Source organism: Apium graveolens, chromosome 11, assembly GCF_009905375.1.
Source record: "Apium graveolens cultivar Ventura chromosome 11, ASM990537v1, whole genome shotgun sequence".
NCBI lineage: Eukaryota > Viridiplantae > Streptophyta > Magnoliopsida > Apiales > Apiaceae > Apium > Apium graveolens.
The window spans coordinates 85,504,442-85,528,866 of record NC_133657.1 but is presented as its reverse complement, the minus strand read 5'-3'; the positions used below and the strand labels follow the sequence as shown (position 1 = coordinate 85,528,866).

The following is a 24,425-nucleotide window of genomic DNA, read 5'->3' as shown; positions in this document are numbered from 1 at the left end:
TGATATTTCCTGTTAGTTAAGATCTGAAAACTAAACATGAAACATATTAGACATGACATCTCAAATATATCCAACAGAAGGAGAAAGAGAGTAAGAAAAGGTAGTTTGAGGGAAATGAAGGATAGTCACAAGCAGGGAAGTTTCCAAATTTTAATCAGAAGAAAGGCAAGTTTCATCCAGGAAGAAATTTTAATTTCAGAAAGTAAAATGCAGGAGACGGAGGATAAGGCAACCGTTCGGCCATTGGGAACCATCCCAATCAGCAGAGGCTAGCTTTACCAGAATGTCATGTATGCGGAAAGAAACATGGAGGATTTTACAATAAGTTAAATATGGTTTGTTATAGATGCAACCAGAAGGGGCACTATTCAAGGGAGTGTCATAATCAACCAAACAGAGAGCCGACAATTAAGGATCAACCTACCAGGAATCAAGCAGGCAAGGTTCCAGCAATTGGATTTACGTGTGGAAAGCCAGGACACATAGCAAGAGATTGTAAAACCCCAGCCCCGGTCTGTAATGCGCTAAGAATTATGAGATCTACTTCAGTAGTGAATGAACCTCCCAGAGCTAGAGTTTATGATATTTCTGTGAAGGATGTTATTCAGGACACTGATGTTGTGGCAGGTACGCTTACTGTGAATTTTTTATGTGCCAAAGTGTTAGTAGATTCGGAAGCAACTCCATCATTTATTTCTTAGTATTTTTATTGATAAGTTAAATTGTCCAGTTGAATTGTTAAATGAGATTATAACTGTAGAATTAGCAAATCAAGAGCGTATATATGTTAACCAAGTGTGTGCGAACTGTGAGATTGAGATTTCTGGCAATAAGTTATATGCTGATTTGATACCATTTAAGTTAGGGGGATTTGACATCATTCTTAGAATGGACTGTCTATCTAAGCACGATGTTCATATATATTGTTGTAACATGAAGGTAATTTTGAATACGTCGGGCGAGAAAGTGGTGATATTTTGAGGTCAGAGGCAAGCAAAGAAGTTCTTAACAATGATCCAAGCCAAGAAGTTACTACTACAAGGATGCGAGCATTATATTACTTATGTGATAGATAGAAATCAGAAGCCAGCAAAACTTGAAGGTATTCCAGTAGTCAATGAGTTTCCAGACGTGTTCCCATACGAGTTACCAGGACTTCCTCCAGATAAAGATATTGAGTTTGTGATCAATTTAGCACCTGAAACGGAATCAATATCTAAAACCTTCGTACATGGTGGCGCCAGTTGAAATGAAGGAGTTAGCAAAACAGTTACAAGAGTTATTGGAGAAAGGAGTGATTAGATCCAGTGTGTCTCCATGGGGTGCACCGGTACAATTTGTTAAGAAGAAGGATGGAAGCATGAGATTATGCATCAATTATCGAGAACTCGACAAGCTTACTATAAAGAACAAGTATCCATTACCTCGAATCGACGATTTGTTTAACCAGCTGAAAGGAGCCAAGTATTTCTCTAAGATTGATCTGAGATACGAATATCACCGATTGAAGATTAAACCTGAAGAAATACCAAAGATAGCTTTCAGAACAAGGTACGGTCATTATAAATTCTTAGTGATATCTTTTGGATTGACCAATGCTCTAGCAGCATTTATGGACTTGATGAACAAAATTTTTAAAGAATATTTGGAAAAGTTTGTCATTGTATTTATAGATGATATTTTGATCTACTCGAAGTCAACAGAAGACCATACGGAGCATCTAAGGATATCTTTGGGAATTTTGAGAAAAGAAAAGTTGTGTGCCAAGTTTCCAAAGTGTGAGTTTTGGTTACAAGAAGTTCAATTCTTAGGGCACATAGTCAGTAATGAAGGGATCAAAGTGGACCTAACGAAGATTGAAGCTATTATGAATTGGGAGAGGCCAAAAACACCAAGAGAAGTGAGAAGTTTCTTTGGATTAGCAGGATATTATCAAAGATTTGTTCAAGATTTCTCAAAGATTGCGACACCTTTGACGAAGCTTACCAGGAAAAATTAGAAGTTTATATGGAACGAGAAGTGCGAAGAACGTTTCCAAGAATTGAAGAAGAGATTAATCACGGCACCTGTTTTGTCACTTCCAGACGATCAAGGAAAGTTTGTAATCTATAGTGATGTTTCTCATAGGGGATTAGGTCGTGTTTTAATGCAGCACGATAAAGTTATTGCATATGCGTCTAGACAACTAAAACCTCATGAGGAGAAGTATCATACTCATGACTTGGAACTAGCAGCAATAGTATTCAATTTGAAGATTTGGAGACATTATCTATATGGAGAAAGGTGTGAAATTTATACAGACAATAAGAGTTTAAAGTACATATTCACGTAAAAGGAACTTAATATGAGACAACGAAGATGGTTGGAGTTGATCAAAGACTATGATTACACGATTAACTATCACCTAGGAAAAGCAAATGTAGTGGCAGACGCGTTCAGCAGAAAGGAGAGATTGAATGTGATGACAGTACCAGAAGAGCTATATTAGGAATTTTAGAAGTTGGAATTGGAGGTCAGAATCTGCAAGCCTTATAAAGCAAAGATGTATAGTATGATTTTTCAGCCAGAGTTATTAGAAAAGATAGCAAAATGTTAAGAAGAAATAATGGATATGGATATCAATCGTTTGGTAGGAGAAGAGTTATGCACTCAGAAAGATGATCAAGGTATTCTCAGATTTTCTTTCAAAATTTGGATTCCATTAGTGGCAGAGTTGAAAGATGAAATTCTACAGGAAGCTCATAATTCAAAGTATTCGATCCATCCAGGGAGTACCAAGATGTATAGAGATTTAAAGGAGAATTATTGGTGGCCATACATGAAAAAAGAAATTGCGGAATGGGTTAGCAAATGTTATACATGTCAAAGAGTTAAGGCGAAACATCAAAGACCAAATAGATTGTTGCAACCATTGGAGATTCCAGAGTGGAAGTGGGAGCACATTTCTATGGATTTTATAGTCGGCTTACCAAAAAGGAAAGAGAACCACAACGCCATTTGGGTTATAGTGGACAGACTAACCAAATCAGCTCATTTTCTGCCTATTAATGAAAGATTTTCACTGGACAAGTTGGTTCACATGTATTTGAAGGAAATAGTAGTTTATCATGGGGTTTTCGTGTCTATTGTATCGGACCGAGATCCATGATTCAATTTAATATTTTGGAGAAGTTCTCAGGATTGTTTGGGAACCAAGTTGAATATGAGTACAGCTTATCATCCACAGACTGACGGCCAAAGTGAAAGAACAATCCAGATCATTGAAGATAGGTTACGTGTTTATGCTATTGAGTTTAAAGAAAATTGGGATGAGCATTTTCCCTTAGTAGAATTTGCTTACAACAACAGTTATCACGCCAGTATCAGAATGCCTCCCTACGAAGCTCTTTATGGACACAAATGTCAATCACCGGTATATTGGGATGAAGTTGGAGAATGCAAGATACTTGGTCCAGAATTTGTGCAACAAACAAAAGAAGTAGTCGAAGCTATTCAGAAAAGGTTAATTACAGCACAAGATCGTTAAAGGAAATATGCAGATCAAACCAGAAAGGATATGGAATTTAAAGACGGAGATTTAGTATTATTTTTTTTTTAAATAGAGATTTAGTATTGTTAAATGTGTCACCGTGGAAGGGATTGTCTAGATTTGGAAAGAAAGGGAAGCTGAGTCCTAGATACATTGGACCTTTTGAAATTTTAAAGCGTGTCGGCAAGGTAGTTTACGAATTGGTATTACCTCCGCATATGGAGCATATTCATAATGTCTTTCACGTGTCAATGCTTAAGAAGTACAATTCAGATTCTAGGTATGTAATCGAGTACGAGCCGATAGAACTTCAGGTGGATTTGTCGTATATTGAGAATCCAATAGAGATTCTAGAGAAGAGGGAGAAGGTGTTAAGGAATAAAGTTGTGAATTTAGTAAGAGTATTCTGGAGAAACCCAAAGGTTGAAGAGTCAACTTGGGAGTTAGAAAGTGATATACGAGAAAAGTACCCCCATTTGTTTACTTAGAAGATTCTGAGGACGGAATCTTTTTAAGGGGGGAGGATGTAATATCCGAGATATATCGTGTAATTATTTTATCAATAAATAATTATTATATGATTATTATGTGAATTTTAGTGAATTATCTGTTAATTAGTATATGTGTTTGGATGTTTATATGTGGTAAAATTTGAGTATTTTAATTTTTATATATCCAAAATAAAGTATAGATAATTTTGATATTTTCTATTAATTTATATGTTGTTATATGATTTTATAAAGGATATATGGATTTAATAAATTATTTTCTGATTAATTATAAATTATTCTGTATAATCGGGAATCGTCCAACTTCAATGTTTTTTACGTTTTTACAACCTGGAAGTCTCGGAAAAACTCTTTTCTAAACCAATTTAATTATTCCGAGCATTTTCCATGTTTTGACTTTTTCGATCCAAAGTACGGTTTTACCCGTACAGTTCCCGGCATAAATTTTACGATACAATATTTGTTTCAGTAAATCGATAAAACTTGTATTCTCGAGAAACGGGATGTTTTGATTAAACTATTATATTATCTTCTCGTAATTCGTATAACCAAAGCGCTGAGACCAAGACTGTATTTACAAAAAAGCCTGGTTTTGATAATTATCCCAAAACCGGTACCGAATTGGATCTGTTTTATTTATACTTAACAATTAAGTATTTATTTTTATATACGATATGATCCAACGGGGTACCAATATTCCGTAAATATAAATAGCCCTTACCGTATTTTATTTTGTACAGATAATCATAAACAAACAGTAAAATTATATAATTTACAGAGAAAAACCCTGATATTCAAAGTGTTCTTCAAAATCAAACCTAAAAACGAAGGCTTTAGCGAACTCGAATCGCTCATGCGAGTAACCAAATCGAAGCTTGTGAAGAGTACTATCAGATTCTACAACATGTTTCACTGCAATATCAATAGGTATTTTTCTATATCTTTAATTAATTTCGAATTAATTTGGGTTTAAATATGAACTTTTGATTTTGATGTTGTTTGTATGATTTGATGATTGCATGTTGTAGAGAATTTGATTTTGATCATTTTGATATATCATATGTTAAACTTGGAGTTTAATAACATGTCCAAATTTGTGTTTGATTCTCGAATTCAAGAATTAGAGTTCATAACCCGTATGAATGTTTTCAATTAAAAATTGGGGGGTTTTGATCTAGAGGTTATTAGTGAGATTGATTGATACCAACATGTAGAGCTTGAAAAGAGGAATCGATTGGTGGTGGTTTGAAGTACAGACGATACCGGAATCGAGGTGGCCGGAGAAAAGAAGAACTCGTTGTCCAACGAGTTTTTTTCGGGTTATTCCGGCCAACTCAGGGGTTATTAGTTTATTTTGATTGTACGAATAGATTCCTGGTGTCCTAAAGATCATATCTGGAGCTTGTGGTGGCCGGAGGATTCCGGGATCGCCAAATCCGGCGAAACCCGACGTTCTTCCGGCAAACCTTGTACAATTTGCAGTTTAGTCCCTATACTTTTGAAAAGGATGCAGTTAGGTCCCTGTGGTTTCTGGAAATTGCAAAAATAGGATTCCCATTTTTAAATCATTTAAAAATTATATTTTTTGTTTATTTTAATTTCAGAAAATGATTTTATTATTTAAAAATCCCATAAATTATTATTTTTAATTCTGAACTTATTTTTAATTGAAAAATAAATCTGAATTATTTAATTAATTAATTTTAGTTAATAATTAATTATTTAATTGGTCAATTAATTTAAATGTTAATTGATTAATTGATTTAATTAGTTATTAATTATTTTTAATTGATTATTTAATTAGATTTAATTGTTTCTTTTGATTTAAAAATTCCGAAAAATTGTTTCGAGCTTTAAAATATTATTTTAAATTATATTCAAGGCTCGATAATTATTATTAAATGATTTTAAAGTTAGATTCGAGTATTCGAATCCTATTATTTATTTATAAAATGATTCGTTGATCCGTTTTAATCCCGAAAAATGTTCAAAAATTCATATTAAATACCCGGAAAATCATTCTAACCCCGAATCTTCTTTGAAAAGTTATTTTTTTCAAATATCTTACGTGCTATGTGCTATATGTGATCTGATTGATGTATAATATGCTTATGTTTATATTTTTTGATGGTTTTTATCGTAACTTTCAATCCATATGTCGGATTTGGGTGAAACGAAGGATAGATAGAAGCTTAAAACGAATAGAATAAAATGAGAATAAGTATTGATAGATACTTGTAATGTCTAAATCGAGGAAGCGAGGCGTAGAAAAGGAAAGCAAGTAGTCAGTGAGTAAGAGTCGATAGACGAGCGCAAGTGAAGTGAAAGCCAGTTGAGATAAGGCAAGTGTTCTGAACCTTTTTTGAAATATGTTGCTTAGTATTCCAATTAGTTCATGTTTTATATTGCAAGTGCTTTGAAGTCCTTAACCCTAAACCCTGATTCTACTTACTGATCTTTGAGCTGTAAGCCTTATTCTTTGTAAACCATAGATTGTTGAATTCCCAGATACGAACCACAGATATACGCTACTACTCTACAAATATATACATACTATATACAGATCACTGAACTGAATTTGCTTAACATACAAACCTTCATATCCTATACATCAGAAGACAAATCCTTGTAACCATTAAACCCTTGTTCTTCTTTTATCTGATTCTCTTACCGGTTGGAAGCCAATCTTTATACTTACCTTGTTATACCTTTATGGTGTTTACGAATCACCCTATGCTTTGAGACGAATGTTATTAATAATTCTTTTTATTGATTTACATTGTTTATTATGTTGTTATTATATAATTAGATTTTTTTCTAAATATGGACCAGATTCGCAGTCATATTAGGCCAATGTGTGCCTTAGATCTAGTATATAGAGCAGAGTTATGTGCCTTACTCGGGGTTAGTACGTGACTGATCAGCAACCTAACCTTGGTTTTTAAAATAAAAGTGAATATCCATTTCTAATCATTGCTTAACAAGAAACTTGATTCCCTAAATCATTTCATTTGATCATTGTTTAATCTCAATATTGTTACTGTGACTTGATGAGCTAGTTAGGTCACTCTTGCGAATCTGTTTATGTTCTTTTCCAGTTAAGAAGGAAATTGTTGGTAGCGAGGATCCCTGGTCAAGTGTGCGAGCTAGGATTCCAAGTTGAGACAAAATTAGCTAGCTGAAGACTTTTGTTTTAGTTTTGAGTTTGAAAGTTTGTAAGAATATTTTATTTTCAGATGTAAGTTAAACTAGTTGGGATTTGGTACATTTGTAATGTAATTAAGGTTGTGGCTTCTGTGCATACTTTAACCTGTTGCGATCCGTGGTTATGGTAAGTAGGGTCATTACATATATTATTTTCATAAACAGGTTTATATATATAGTGTGTGTATGTTGTGAACCCCAAACTTCTGACCCGGGTTTGGAGGGCGTCACACTGAAGGTTTATAGAAGATGCAGATTGTGACATCCCTCAAATCCGGGGGTATGGATTTGACATCATCACACGAAAACCACTTTTTTAAAAAACTTTTGAAAACTTGTATTTTTTAAAAGATAATAAAATCAAAGAATTTAAAAATATGAACATTTGAAAAGAATTTAAAAGGAAACAGTTTAACCCCCTTAAAAATAGGATGGATACAAGTTACATCATTTAAATTAGAATCAACCACTATTATTAATAAACAACATCTTTACAATATCAAAGTCATCTTCGATAAAAAGAATCACTACTGCTTTATTTACAAACCCGATTTACACTGAATCTCAATAAACAACTCTAAGTTGAACCTTCTTCGTCAAAATTCTTGGATATCTTCTTTGACCTCTGGATAACTTAACCACTCATACTCTTCGCCTAGCCTTAGCCTTAAATGCTATTGTACTCAAGCAACTCATCTTTACGCCTTTCTGAAATGGTTAAAGAAAAATCAAGGGTGAGCAACAATGCTCAGCAAGTACTAATATAACAACAACAATCTGAAAAAGTTTATCAAGAGTTCACAATCTCACAGTAGTCTATAAAAAGATTCATCAATCTTTGTATCAATTGAAAACTAGGAAATTCAATCATTAAAAGTAATTATTGAATTGGACTTATCTCATTTTGACTAAAAACCAAAGGTTAGGCTGCTGATCAGTCACGCACTAACCCCGAACATGGCACACAGCCATGTTCTCTATACTGGATTCAACGCACATATTGGCCTACATTTGACCACAAATCTGGTCTGACCACGAATCTGGTCCACATATTTTATTAAAATAATCCAATTCTAATAATTCAATTCAATAAAACTTTCATTTCCATAAACAGAATCATAATCAACAGTTATAAAACATTTAACTAAAAATAACAATTGCATTTGATAATCAAATTATATGCGACAAGAGTTTCAACCTTGTAATAACAAAGGTTTGGTATTCATGAAATGAAATCAAGTATACAAGGTTATATATTCATTGAATGAAAGGTATTTGGTGATTTTGAAGTGGTATTGTAGGGTATGTGTTCATAGGATATGATAAAGTGTTAGGCCTTTTAGAACTTGAAGGTGGAAAGAAATCATAAGTTTCATTCTCAGAAGTAAAGGTTTACCAGGTGTGGTTCACCGCATAAAACATAATACCATAATCATTAAAGAAATATCGAATCTTTGCAACATATATACAAAAGGATTTAGGAACTTGAAATATATCAAGAGAGTTTAGGAATACTTGCCTTAAATTCAATTCAAACTCACAGCTCAGTCTCATGCTTCATACTCCACAATCTATGCATATCAACTCACATATAACCTCTAACTATACTCTATCTACAACACATCGTTGCTTTCTCGACTTATTCCTTATTCGCTTTGCGACACTATTTGACCTTTTATACGTCTTCGATATTGCACGTCTCGCCCAGATCTTTTACGAGAATAACACAATATTATAATCACTAAACAGTCTATCGACTTTAACTTATAACTATCAAATCCCGTATCTATAACCCTTCACATATACATGCCACGTATACCAATAAACCCTTATCATATAATCAGAATTCAACTCATATAACTTCTTTAAACTTATTAGATATCACTTATCACGTAATCAAGCTTTGACTTTATCACAACTATTCTACAAATCAATACGAGTCATATCAAAAATCTGACGTTATCTCGTCTATTTATTAGACTACCCCTGTTATTCTATTTCAATCAACAATCATTAATAAAACTGAATTCCAATATCAATTTGGACACTACATTATGTTACTCAATTCACTTATCACGTTCTTAACACAAGAAATAAACAAATACTTCACATAATCGTCAATTAATACATAATCAAATCACATATAATCATATTATGCATATCCAATGATATGTACTCATATTTTCGACTCAATCATTTTATTACAAAATCTTAAAATAGACAATATAAAATTCTAACCACTTTTCGTTTCGTCTGAATCCGAATTACGGATCAAAAGATGTGATTAAACTAGTTATCTGACATTTTTATGAGCACATAATTTATATAACATGTAAACACATATTTCATGTAATCACATAATTCATATAACATATGACTCAGTGCATTTAAAACTGAAATCGATTCAAAATATAACTTTTTGATATTTATGCGACTCAGAAATGTTTACAAAATCAAGCGACATTTCGAAACGAAAGATTTTATGTCTCGAAAGTATTTTTAGCAGAAGCAGAATAATTTTCTGAGTTTAGACGTGTTCGTTTCGTATTAAATGGACAAACGGTCTATTTATTATGAATAAAATAGAATAATTCAATTAATAATATTATTAATTGAATATTCAATAACTCTATATATTTTTTAAAAGCTCAAAATAAATTTAGAATATTATTTGTCTTAATTATAAATAATTATGTTTCATTTAACTATTAATGAATAAAATTAATTGTTTAAATGAATTAATCAATTAATTAAATCATAAATAATTACTCAAAATAAATTATAAATAATTAAATCAAATAATGATTTTTGAAAATAATAAAAGATAATAATTTGAGATTGAAATAAATATTTTTTTAAAATTTGAAATAACGTCTTTGTAAAACGGACTTTTCCCTGGGGTCAAAACCCCTCGAAATCAATCCCTAACAATACCTCCCCACTATACTCTAATAAAATCAATAAATTTAAAACACAAAATAATTTATATTTGCACGTATAAACACGCCATAAATTAAAAACAAGGCGAAAAGTGACTTCTACATTAACTTCTAAAAATTATGAAATAAATATGTATACACTAACATGTTATAATATACCCAAATACAAAAGTGAAAACTCAAAATTTTACCTTAAAATAAATTATGATCACCCCAGAAGGTTATATAATGTCCGAAAAATATCTCAAGAAAAATCCGAAATTAATAGTCATAGGCATACACACGCTGAAACGCCACGCAGAGTAATCAACATCACCAAACCCCTTTTCGTACGCCCCAAAAATAAATTAAAACGAAATTATGTCCGAAAATTTTCTTCCCAAAACCTTGAAATATATATATATCTATGTGTACATATCGAATCGCTGATCATTTTCATATACAGCGATTGAAAGAAAAAGGAGAGAGACAGAGAAGAGAGTGAGAGAAGGAATAGAGAGGGTGATAGAGAGGGAGGTACAGGGAGAGATTGAGATTTGGTGTGTGTTTGTTTTATGATTCTGTATTTTTTTTTCTTCTTTTTTAAAATAATACGTGCATGGTCAAGCAACAGGCTGTATTGACACATGTCCCTCTCTTATTGCAAGCTGATTTTTGACTCACAAATTACTTTTTGACGATAGAATTTGTGGGTGAAAATAAATCGAAAAATTACCAAAATAATTTTAAAATTCCCGGAATATTTGAAAACTAGTAGAATAAAATTTTAATACTTTTTAAAAGATCTTTGAATTTAACATTGAATCAACAAATAACTACAATCAGAAAATAATTCAGGACTGAATATTTGACGAAATATTATTTCCTAAATTATATAAATTCCTATAAATAGTTATTGAAATTTTAAATCCATAAAAATAATTTTACTAATAATATTCATTAAACTTTGATATATTTACTAAATCACGATTTAAATATTCAACCGAAACAACAATTAAGAGCACGAATAATTTATCATGTATCACAGACAGACGTGATTTGTAAATATAGTATTTAAATCAAAATAGCTCGTATAGCGAAAATATCTAGCTTGCAAGTATATCGAGACGATTAAATAATATTCGTAAAATTATAAAATTACACCGAAATTCATACAGACAAATCCGTACTTCGGATCGCAAGAGTCAAAACATGAAAAGTGCTCGGAATTACCAAATTAGTCTAGAAATAATTTTTCTAAAATGTTTCGGTTTGTAGATTTCCTAAATCGTTGAAGTTGCGGGTTTTCGAATAATCACAAATAATTAATAAGTAATTAGAAAAATCATCAAATAAATATGCAACTTATTTATAAAATCATATAACAATCAATATTTCACTTGAAAAATATCTAAATAATATTTAACTCATTCTGAGAATATTAAAAATCAAAATCCACAATTCTGGCACCTATAAACTGAAATTATGGAAAATTATTCACACATAACTTTACAGAAAATTCACATATAATATTCATAATTTCTCTTTACTACTCATACGTTCATAACCACACATACCGCTTAATCACATAACCAATAAATCTGGATTTTAGAGACAATATATGAAATTTAGTTTAGAAAAAAAATTTAACATCGATAACACAATAACCCGGAATTTAAATATAAAATTTTGAAAACTATTTAAGCTGGAATAAAATATTAAATTTTACTCCTTTCTTTTTTTAAAAATCACATTTATAATAATAAACAAATTTTGAAAAGTTTGGGTCATTATACAGAATATATAAGATAGTATTATTTACAAGTTCAGAGCTAAATGTTGAAAGCTAACTAAAAATCTATTTTTGGAGTTAGTTGAGTTATCCTCCAAACTGTAGCTTATCCATTATTATTTGACTGTCAGGTGTAGTCAAATAGGGGGATTATTGAGTAAGATTGCAGTTGTATGTATAACTCAACAATGCTGGTTTGGATAACTCAACATAGAATAAAGCACTTGAAAATAATCTATGTTCCACTAGAATCAATACAGATTGATTATTGGGTATATACATAATGGTCTGGGTAGCTGCGGTGAAAAAGACGTCAATAGAAGTTCATATGAAGTTCATCAATATATTTAGGTAATAGAGATATAAGTTGAAGTCATTCAAAAAAATTATTAAGATCAATGTGAAGACCTAAAAGATTATAAGTTAAGTTGATTGTGTGTTACGAAGACCTGGGAGCGGACGCATATTAAAGTCTTACATATTGATAGCACTAACTATAATTATCATTATAGTTTGTGTTGCTTATCATTTGATAAAACTTTATCTTGTTAGAGTCGTTTGTAGCATATGATATATTTGGAATTTTGTGTTGTAAGCAAACTTTCGAGTATTTATACTTTGAATAAATGCATATTTATCTCAAATTGTGTGTGTTTGTTCGTTTGATTTATCTTTTTTTGTATTTAATTGATTAGATTCGAAGAACATACATTCACACCTCCTATGTATGTACCTAGTGGACCTAACACTAATATACACATAGTCAACTCAATACTTAATACGATAATTAGGGATATACATGTAAACAAGATATAAAATTTATTTTTGCTTAATATATTTATTCTTTGTATATGTGATAACTAAAAAAGAACATATGAGTATTTTTTTTCCGGGCAATTAGGATTTAAAGCAGTTGTGTTATGTTGTTATCTTCTATTTAATGAAAATTGCTTTCCTTTTTTGGTAAAAAAACGTTAAACAAATTTCTGGAAAATAGTGTATTAACCATCACTATAAATAATTAATTTTTAATTATTTTTTAATGATGAATATATGCAAGCTTATTATAATCATAATCATATTTGGTGATTTAAATTCAGTGTTTGAATTGATAAAATTAGTATAAAAAATTAGAGGTGAATTTGGATGTTTGATTGATGTTGAAAATGAAAATTATTAGATAAAAAGATTAATGTGAACAATGTAATTTAAATTCTTGCTAAAAAGAAAAATGTCAAATTTTATGATTAAATTTGCTAAAATAAAAACATAATTGCTAAATGCAGTAAATAATGGCTTCACACAGTAGTAGGTAATTACTATAATAGCCTTCCTCATTTTCTGTGCAACAAAAATAACCGTGCATGTTTAATGTTATACATTTACTTTTTTCAGTGTAAATCTGGGATAAATAAATATGTACATTGTTTCTCTGATTAATTTTTTTTGTTTTCTAAACTTGTTCCGATCCGTTTGTAATTGTTATGCTTAGATAGTAAGAGTCGTCAAATTAAAATTTTATTAATTTAAAATTTTGATATCTATTTTGGAAGTTTTTAAATTGATTCAAAATATTTTTTATAAATTATTAGTTGAAAAAAAACATTCTTTTTTATAAAAGCGAAATTTTAACAATCTTAATAAAATCTTGAATATCAAATACTCACTCCGTCATGTTCAATTGTATAAGGTTTTTTTTAATGTTCGACACGCATTTTAAGGTGAATAAAAAACACATTTTCATAACTCACTTTAAAATTTTCTTTTTGTGTATTAAACTTCAAATATCAAAATTTTATTTAGAAGAAAAAATAAATTAAAATAATTTATGCAAATATGTTATAAATGAGCGTTATCCTCGTTATCAATGTATATTTCGTATGGAACGGATGAAGTACATAATAAGTAGTGTTGGATATATTAAATTGGTAGAAAATTTCGATATTCGTCCGAAATATATGTAATCATATATGGAATAAAAAGGATATTGAAAAAATAAATAGATATTTTAGTATAATTTTAAAATATAAAAAAATTATATTGAAAAGATAAATAAAAATTATGTTTAAATGAAAAAAATGTATATTGAGTAATTTGTGAGCTAAATTTAAAATGTTCAAAATATAGTACCAGTAAAGTAATAAAAGCAGCGAGTTGAATTCTGTGCATATTAGATTCACGAGGTTATGCATTTAACACCTATGAGGTCTTAGGAGTAATTTGTATTTGCAGTTACTACACGGAATAAATTTTTATTGCATTTAACACCATCCAATAAAAAGATAAAATATAAGCGTAGTAACTAGCGCCCGGGACATATTAATAGTTTTATTTAAGGAGTACTCGTTAAAGATTGTTTCGTGTATTTTTTTGGGTAAAATGGCTATTTGGTCACTGTAATTGTAGTCAGTAGCAACTTGCAACTGAATCACCAAGTTAAAAAAATTTTCAGTCAAATCATGAAATATATTAAAACTTACAAATTTATCATTGCCGTTAGTTCAGTTAAATTCCCTAACATGATGACTTACTTGCAAGTTACTAACGACTAGAGTGGCCTAATAGTCATTTTACCCGTATTTTTTTGGTGTGGTTTGTCTCTTGAATATTCTGAAGTTGAACTGAAATAGGCGATCACCACTCACAGCATCACATTCACATCCAGCGGAATGTTAGGACACCGGCGCCAGTAGATGCCCCCTGTTTTATCACTGCCATTGTCCCTTGACCACCTGCAAAAGCCAATCTAACTTAATAATATTATTTTAATATTATTGAAATTTCCCTTCATCATCTATACCTATTCATCTCCATAATGTTATCAGGTCCGTTTCATTTCTATTACAACCCTCCTTTTCTCTCTTCAATTACTCTCTATCTTCCTTGTAATCTACAAATATAAATAAATCTTTTGAAAACTTGCAGCTTGTAAAAGAATGGCGAATTCTTTATCAATAAAGCACGGCCTTTCACTCTGGTGCCCTCAATCTCTCACCACTAATCGTATTTCTCGCCCCACTTGTTTTGTTCCTTTGCCCAGCACTCGCAGGAGTTTCGTTGTGGCTTCGACCTCTTTCGCCAATGAGAATCGAGAGTTAGTCAATTTTCTATTTTTAAATTTTTGTGATTATTTTATGAATATGTGTGTTGCTTAATTGTGTTATGATTTGTTGCAGGTTTGTCATTGTTGGAGGTGGAAATGCTGCTGGATACGCGGCCAAGACTTTTGTCGAACACGGGATGGCTAATGGGAAGCTTTGTATTGTGTCTAAAGAAGTAATCTTTTAATGTGTTTGTGCGAATTTATGCTTGGTTTAGGTGTGAGGACTAAGAACAAATAACCCGATAATGGAATGCAAAATTGTAATGGAAGATTTAGAATTCAAGTTTTATACAGTGCTTCGAAGAGAAAATGATTAGGAAGTTGGAATGACCACTTAAACTTGAAATTCAGCTGTAGATTAAATTTGTGTAGAAGGAAATAATATAATTAATATTTATTTACAATATAATACTAATTTCTTTCTCTTCCCTTTTATTATCATATCTTTTAGCCAATCAGGGGGTTGATGGTTAAGTGTTTATGTTTTGTAAATTTTGATTTTTAAGATTGCACAAGTTATGTTGTTTAATATGCTGATATACTAATTTCAGGCGTATGCACCCTATGAAAGGCCGGCATTGACAAAAGCTTATCTCTTTCCCCATGATAAAAAGCCAGCACGTCTACCTGTAAGTTCAATTTTTTCTTTCAGTGCACTTGGTTTGTGAGCTCTATTTTTTATCATCCTTTAAGTGGATTGGTTGATAATTGACTTCTTGAGACCAATTTATACAAACTATACATTTTATATATAATTTCAGCACCAAGCCTTGTCATTAATTTTAATGCTTATATTTTGTTAGGGTTTCCATACTTGTGTTGGCGGAGGCGGGGAACGACAGACTCCTGATTGGTATAAAGACCAAGGCATAGAGGTATTAAATTATAATTAATCGTACAGATATATGCATTTTATTTTTTTATGTTCACTCTTATCACTAGATAACCGTGTGCATGGGATAGTGTTGAAATGCATCTGACATTTTTCTGAATACGTAACAATTTTCTTGCAGTGCAATTGCGTGTCCATTTTTTCTTTAGTAGTAGGTTATACTTATAAATCTGAATCTTATGTAGATGTTGTATGAAGATCCGGTGACAAGTATTGATATTGAAAAGCAAACTCTGACAACGAACTCAGGAAAACTTCTAAAATACGGATCTTTGATAATTAGTACTGGATGTACAGCATCAAGGTAGTATTTTATCAGTATTTACTATACAATTAACATACAACAGCCTCATATATGTAATTACCGCAGTTTATATTCTTCCTTTGTGAACAACGGATGGTTAGAAATGGCTATGCTTGAAAAACAATTTTATTGACAATTGGTACATATATATGTTTGTTATCCTATCTCACAGTAGGCACCAATTTGCATAAATATCATAGCTATCACCTCACTTGTATAGCTTATACTACAGTACACCAATATTTTCAAAATAAGTAACAAAATATAAATTACTACTGACTATGACCTGCATAAATGAATGGAGATATATTCCTTTCCATTCAGGTTCCCAGAGAAGATCGGAGGAAATTTATCCGGGGTTCACTATATCCGTGATGTTTCTGATGCTGATTCTTTGATTTCTTCACTGGTTAGTTCTCTTTATTTTATTACTCAGCTCTGCATAAAACTGATAAACTAAATCTTGTAAATTTGATTTAAATTGGTGGTTTATTGGACTCACATGACCTCGATGGGGTTGTAAGAAAATATCTGCTTTGATTTGTAGGAAAAATCAAAAAAGATGGTTGTGGTCGGTGGTGGTTACATTGGTATGGAAGTTGCAGCTGCTGCTGTGGCCTGGAATCTTGATACAACGGTAAGAAAATGATAATTAATAATTTCTCCCAGTATATGAATCGATAATGCATCTTAACAGCAACATGCTGTGCATTCCCTCCGAATTAGTTAATATTCATTTAGGTTGTGTCACTATAAATATCCAACATTAGTTACTAAGGGCACAATGTGTAAAATATGACACAGTTACTTCAACTCATCTGGTATATGTATAGGATGTGTCTGCACATTATACTCTTAAACGATCTTCTCACAATATTTTATAATCACACGCATATCTATTTTTTTTATTTAAGACTCGACACCACACCAGAAGCCAATAAAATTGTTTCGGACTTCGGTGTGTAGAAGGAAAACATTAGAATCAGGATCACTAAAAGGTTTTGCCATGCTACCCCTAATGCATTGAAATGCACTTTTATTTGGCACTAAATTTTTCCTATATTTTGGTAAATTTATTTGTCCGGCCATGTATCAGCCTTTGATTATAAATTGTGCTTACACACTTCTCATTTTAGGTTGTATTTCCAGAAAATCATCTTTTACCAAGGTTATTTACTCCTTCACTTGCAAGAAAATACGAAGAACTCTTCCAAAACAATGGTGTCAAATTTGTCAAGGTTCTATCTCTCTTCCTCCCCCCCCCCTTCTCTCAATGTGTTTGTGTGTAGTTTCGGGTGGTGTTTTAGAAAATATATTCATGTATTTCAGTGATCACTTTATCTACCTACAGGGGGCTTCCATAAAGACTTTAGAAGCTGGTACTGATGGACGCGTTTCTGCTGTTAAGCTTGGAGATGGTTCTCTAATTGAAGCAGACACGGTAATGTAGATTCAAATTCCCGGACTGTTTTATTTTGGTATTAGGGGGGGGGGATCTTTTAGTTTGTAAGTTATGTATCGGGTGATTCTTTCATATGGTAGATTACATGGTTGGAGACTTGTGTGTAAACTTTTTGTCGTCCCCTTGCCAGATTGTTATTGGCATAGGAGCAAAACCTGCTGTCAGTCTCTTCGAAGGTGTTGGCTTGAATAGCACTGTTGGCGGAATACAGGTTATCATTTCTGCATAGGCATTGTATTTGCTTTTCAATTTCAAAGTTCTGATGCAATTTATGGAAAAATTTATAGAAGTAAGCTAAAGGGAAGTGATAAAAAATTCGCGAAGTCATAAATTTTTTTGCATGAGAGTATACATTTACATCGCTACTTAATTACTGAAGTGAGAGCAGACAGTTAATGTAGCTGAATAGTAGAAATGACCATATTTATACCGTAATAAGTTAAATTTTATTGTTTCTCAACAACGTTGACTCATATTAGAATTACGTAGATAAAAATTAATCATTCGAACAAACTTAAACTAGTGTTATGTGCTACTATTATTGTGTTAAATATTATGATTCTTTTTTGCAGGTTGATGGTCAGTTCCGAACAAGCATACCTGGAATTTTTGCTATTGGCGATGTAGCAGCCTTCCCACTAAAGGTGTGTTTTCTTTTCTACTAATCAATTTGTTCTATCAATCAATGTTTTTCTGTGAATCTGTAACTAAATGTAATTTGTACTTGAGCAGATGTATGACCGCATTGCTCGGGTTGAACATGTTGATCATGCTCGCCGATCAGCACAACACTGCATTAAATCATTATTAAGTGCGCAAACTCAAAAGTATGTCAACTTTGTTTTTTCTTACTAAAAATTTTCTATCTCAGTGCAAACTTCAGACACAATCTTGTTTATAATTTGCTTACCGTATTCAATGCAGCTACGACTATCTTCCTTACTTTTACTCTAGAGTTTTTGAGTATGAAGGGAGCTCAAGGAAAGTATGGTGGCAGTTTTTTGGTGACAACGGTAAGAATATATACTTGCATGCTAACAATTACCGGATGATTTTAACCAGCTTTATATGTATCTTTTAGCTGACACTAAAATATCTATCCATGCACAGTTGGAGAGGCTGTTGAGGTTGGAAACTTTGATCCAAAGATAGCAACTTTCTGGATAGACTCTGGTAATATTATCTGTTGAACACTCCGAGTGCGTTATGCGAGTTTTGGGCGACAGAAAGATACCTATTATTTCTCATATCTGGACTAATGCTTATTTTTACTTGCCTGTGATTCAGGTAAACTTAAAGGGGTTCTACTCGAAAGTGGAAGTCCTGAGGTATACTTTATTTTGAAATGTTTGTGTTTATAATACTGAAAGATGCTGTCATAAGAAAATTAGATATATGCATGAAGAAAGATCGCCATATGGAGAAATTAATAGATATCTCAGCTAGTGATTGAAGAGATATGGATGTAGGCAAAGTCAAAAAATTGATTTATGCTTTTTCTTTTATAAGTAAAAACTGTAGATTTTGTGTCGCCAATTGCCTAAGTAAGAATCCTGATATTCTTACATTTTCTGTAGTTAAATTGTTATGGGCGGGTTTGTGTTGTGACTGTACATGGATAGTTTCGTTGTCATGTATTCATCTTTGTCTGATGTATTGTTCACTTACCCCCCAGGAGGTTGACATTATCATGATGAATTAATGATATAAAACTTTGAGTATCTTCTACGATAACCGGTATTTAATTACCCATTGAATCTGATGAGGCAAACCAAGGCACACTAATCCGACAAAAGGGAAAACAATTACTACGGCACATCAACATGCATACTTTTTAGCTTTATCACACACATCAAACTTCACTTGCTAGTCTTCAGGATTGTGCACAATATGCCGTCAAATTGTGTCTCCAATTTCTAGTGAATATGATATTTGAATTTATTAGAAAGGTGAAATCTGAGAAAGGAGACAATAAACAAAAAATAAAGGTCTGGCTGTACTGGTTATTGCTGAAATCAAACTGTTTGTTAACCAGAGCAACAATCATAGTTTGATCACGTGGTCCATCTTGAAGTGATTGAACAGTCTCATTCATTGTAGCTAATTTTACTCTTATGGTAAAAAATCTTTGAAGCAATTTGCAGATTATCCTTGCAAGTAAAAACTGATATATTTCTTGTTATTTCTTAGGAATTTCAACTCCTTCCTAAACTAGCTAGGAACCAGCCTACTGTTGACAAAGTTAAGCTTCAAAATGCATCTTCGGTTGAGGAGGCACTAGAGATTGCTCGTGCTGCCTTGCTGGTGGAAGCTTAGTTCGGTCTACAACTGTGCTTTGTACACAGCTAACAATCAGATGAGTACTAGTCGTTTGACAATAATGCCTTTCCCGTATAGATCATATCTTCATTTAGTGTCTTTAGATTAATAATCTTCTGTGAAGAACTAAATATTTATACGGTATCCCGAGAATTTAGTTCCTGATAGAATTACAGTATTATTTTATTTTTGTTTTTCTAGAAGAGAAGAATAAAATTTGAGAATCATGTACCACTAGACTGATCAAGGTTGTCAATTTGCGGTTTGCATCACATATTCACGGGATGTATGAATGCAAAGTTGTGTATGGTAAGGTCTTTCGAAGATTTCAATTTTGGATTGACACATAAGTCTGGTTTTGGCAATGAATCGGAAAATGAGTCTGATTTGGGTAATGTGTTAATCCTCATTTGTTTTAAGTTCTTTACTTGAGCAGGTCGTAGTCTTGCAGGAGAGCTTCGTTGAAATTGAACAATGAGAAAATTAGCCAATCCATGATTTTGTTTAGTAGGTATAACATATTGCGGATTTGAGAATTAATGAGAAATGCTATAGGAGAAATAACTAACCAAGTGGTTCAGGTTCAAGGCCCGTGGGCTCAAACCCATATTTGTAAAATTACAAGACATATTTGTGAAAAAATCATGTTGTTCAGGTTCAAGGGCCCGCGGCTGAAATTAAAAAAACTGGCAACAATTGTACTGTCGAGGAAATGGTCAAATAAAACACTACACGTCAATTTCACATGGCAATAAGACGACGTAAGTGTCTCCGCTAGCTTCGCTTTCAGTCATTTAATCAGTTTTATGTATTACATTCCTATCCAGTGTATTACATTTTCTCCGTTTTACTAAAACACCATGATTTGTTTCTCCAAAAAAACACCATAATTTGCTGATTTATTTTTTCTTATTTGAAGGAGCAAACTAATTTGCTTTAGAAAATCTCTTAAAAAATAAAATTTATAATATAAATCCAAGATTAAATAAATATAAAAATGATAATAAAATTTATAACAAATTTCAAATATATTTTTTTATAGAGTGATACTTGAGGCAAAAAAAAAGTATACAAAAATCTGATGATATTTTATAATTATTTTGGGAACCAATTATGTACCCATAACATTTTTCTTTCATCCCTGTTGAATTCTAACATCAAAATAAATAAATAATCAATATATTCCACAAATTCGGAAAACAACTATGTTAATGGTTAGGTATTAAAATAATTTTAAGCGGGAAAAGAAAATGGTAAATTCAGTAATTATTTGGTTGAGAAGCATGTAATGAATAACATTAATGAAATTAAGAGAAGTAATAGAAATTGGAAGGATGGTTTCAGAAAAAGATAAGCAGGTGTACAAATTTGTTAGGATAGAAGTTATGAAGAAAATAAATAGGCTTAAAAGTGGAACATTTCTTTTTAAAAAAAGGGGTGCTTGAACAGTTGGGTATTAGGAATGAAACGGAGGGTCTGACAAAAAAATATGAACAAAAATGAAGTATAATTTAAATTTCATTAAATTCAGCAGATCTACAAATAGTTTACAAAAAAAAAACATGTATGCAAATGGTCACCCAGTCAACTTTCAACAGTACATCAACGGGTCAACTGGTGAAAGCGGGATGGATCGATTTTAGGTTAAAATCAGAATTTTTAAAATTGAAAACTGAAACCGCAATCACATCCGTTGATTCGATTTCGATTATAAAATTACTGAATCGGTTATAATCGGTTCAGTTTTGATTATAAAACCGCGTAAAATATAAATAATAAAAATAAATATAATTTTTAAAAATTTTAAGCATAAAACTAATTTTATCTCCAAAAGATAGCATATAATTAGTTGAAGTTTATTTCATTGTACAATTTCCCTTATTATTAGAAATCATATAACCTCCCTTACTTCCGAAAAAAGCATAGGACAGATATAAGATACAGAAACTAGACGTGTGAAGAGTGAATAGAGTGGCGTTTGCTATATTATAATTTGCTAAAAAACTACTCAAAACTACTCACCGCATGCTTCGCAATCAATATACACTACCCCCTCCGTATCGGTGGTTCTGTACATAAAAGGGCTATTATAAAATATACTTCTATAATTTATTTTTAAAATTTTATTTTTTTTATAAAAATTTAAATATTATATTTTTATTTTTAAAAAAATATTTAAAATTATCTTAAAATACATGTTGATCTCCCGTCCTTCAATATAAAGAATAATGAGACGAAGAGAGTATAAGGTATCAAAACAAGCAAATCAATTTATACTAAAACAGGTAATTGGCAAAAATATGTTACAAATATCTTAGGCCCCAAAAAATATATATTTAAAATGAATTATAAAATATTTTTATTTATTTATTTTAAAAGTGATATAAATTATTTGCCACGGAACTACCACCACCGCTTCTCGATCTTTTCCGATTATCCATCATTTATAACGTTTTTCAAACAATCACAGTTCTGTTCATTCACGTGTTCATATACATACATACCACGAATTACTGCTCGTTTATAATTATTCCGGTTTTTTTTACATCATTCGTATAGTGGGTTTTGGGTTTTGGGTCGTTTTATTCATCATCATTTTTGTGATATACACACGACTACACACACACTATTTCACTGTTCTTGCATTATTACCATGGGTTGTGTCTAACTTGCATAAATCCTTTGTTTGATTACTGTTTGTGCATCCAATCTGTAATTAATGTCCGTTGATTGTGTTCGTTGGATTGTTGGCCATTTTAGATTTTGTAGTTTAATTACATCTTTTACTGTCTATGATTCATTTGAGGCATACAAGAAGACAGTTATTCTAGCAGTTAGCACTATTATTTTATGTCATGTTATTATGGTCTACCGTGGAAGTTATCACATAACTTAAATTACAGTACCCGCACTATATCTTCATCGAAACTCTAAGAAGAGTCCCCTTCGAATTCTCAGTCTGTGATTTATTCTCAAATTTTCCAGTTTTGCGTGTGTTTGAGATACAAGGGTTGGTGTTGTGGGTGTTTTATTGTTGTGGGGTACTTTTTAAGAAGATATATACTTCATATACATTTTGTCCGGGTGGATCTCTGAAGAAAAACGAGTGACTTGCGACAGTCACTTTCAGTATTGTATCTTATAATTTATTCATTGTTCTTAATTGTATGTGTCATTTATTGTGTTTATTTTAGTGTTTTTTTCTTTTTTCTTGTAAGTGGTATAATTTCATTAATGACAACTTCTAGTAGCGGTGTTTTGGAGAGTAGAGGGAGGAATAGAGCGGTCGTTAATTCTATCTTTAAGGTAGGTTCTTTGAATGTAGGTACTTTTACCGGGAAGTTTTTGGAACTTGTCGATGGGTTAAAGAAAAGACATGTTGATGCAATTTGTGTGTAAGAGACTAAGTGGAAGGGTGCTAAGACAAAGGAATCCAATGGATTTAAATTATGGTATTCATGTGTTGTAAATAATAGGAATGGTGTTGGTATTATGTTAAATACAAAACTGAGGAATAATGTAATGGAGGTGATTCGATTTAATGATAGGGTGATGATGATTAAATACGCTCTGCATGCTGGTTTGGGAGATGAGGAGAAAAAACTCTTCTGGGATTGTTTAGATGATTTAATTAGTACAATACCTAGTGATCAAATTTTATATATCGGGGGTGATTTTAATGGGCATATTTGAGAGCATTCTGATGGATATGTTGGTACTCATGGGGGTTTTGGATATGGTATAAGGAATGAAGGTGGGTGTACTCTTTTAGAATTTGCATTAGCTCATGAATTAGTGATAGTTAATTCTTGTTTCAAAAAGAGGGATGCTCATTTAATTACTTTTAAGAGTGGAGGTTGTAGCACGCAAATAGATTATTTTCTAACGAGAAGATGCAACAAAAATTACAAAGATTGTAAAGTGATTCCGGAGGAAATGTGTGCTACACAACATCGTTTGTTGGTAATGGGTTTGAGGAGAAAGATGACAGTAGGTATTCAGGAGACGACGCCGCGTATTTTATGGAAAAATCTGAAGGGTGAAAGAGTACGGATTTTCAAGGAAAGAATTGATTTGGAACAAAGAAGCTTTGTTGGGATGGTGTAAACAAATATGGAATCATTTGGCTTCTTTAATTAGGGGTGTGGCTAAAGATATGTTAGGAATCACCTCGGGGAAAATTCAGGATTAAAAGAGGCTTAGTGGTGGAATGAGGATGTGCAAGATCAAGTAAAAGTTAAACAAGCACGCTTTAAGGAGCTTATATGCTGCAATGAACAAGAGAAATTTGATATAAAGAAAATTCTTTATAAGGAAGCAAAACGTCTAGCAAAAAGGGCGGTGGTGGAGGCGAAGGATAAGGCTTATGAAGAAATGTATATAGGTCTATCTA

General features: G+C 31.8%; 1 protein-coding gene across 1 annotated transcript; it reads left to right on the top strand.

Annotated features, from left to right (window-relative positions):
- The first annotated feature begins 14,563 nt into the window (after window positions 1-14,563).
- LOC141697269 (monodehydroascorbate reductase, chloroplastic/mitochondrial) lies at window positions 14,564-20,435 on the top strand. The gene is made up of 17 exons (XM_074501557.1): window positions 14,564-14,777; window positions 14,878-15,046; window positions 15,129-15,228; window positions 15,607-15,684; window positions 15,859-15,930; window positions 16,133-16,251; window positions 16,576-16,660; window positions 16,799-16,888; window positions 17,388-17,489; window positions 17,603-17,692; window positions 17,844-17,924; window positions 18,286-18,357; window positions 18,446-18,540; window positions 18,638-18,726; window positions 18,824-18,886; window positions 19,001-19,041; window positions 19,904-20,435. Exons 1-17 carry the CDS (start codon window positions 14,768-14,770, stop codon window positions 20,027-20,029), a joined length of 1,482 nt encoding a protein of 493 aa, XP_074357658.1. The 5' UTR covers window positions 14,564-14,767; the 3' UTR covers window positions 20,030-20,435.
- Window positions 20,436-24,425: the final 3,990 nt, after the last annotated feature.

What these genes read in the sequence shown, in the direction of transcription:
- LOC141697269 (XM_074501557.1), top strand. An exon ending in ATTCTTTGATTTCTTCACTG is followed by an intron (nt 16,661 to 16,798) that starts GTTAGTTCTCTT and finishes TTTGATTTGTAG; the next exon opens with GAAAAATCAAAAAAGATGGT. An exon ending in TCGAAAGTGGAAGTCCTGAG is followed by an intron (nt 19,042 to 19,903) that starts GTATACTTTATT and finishes GTTATTTCTTAG; the next exon opens with GAATTTCAACTCCTTCCTAA.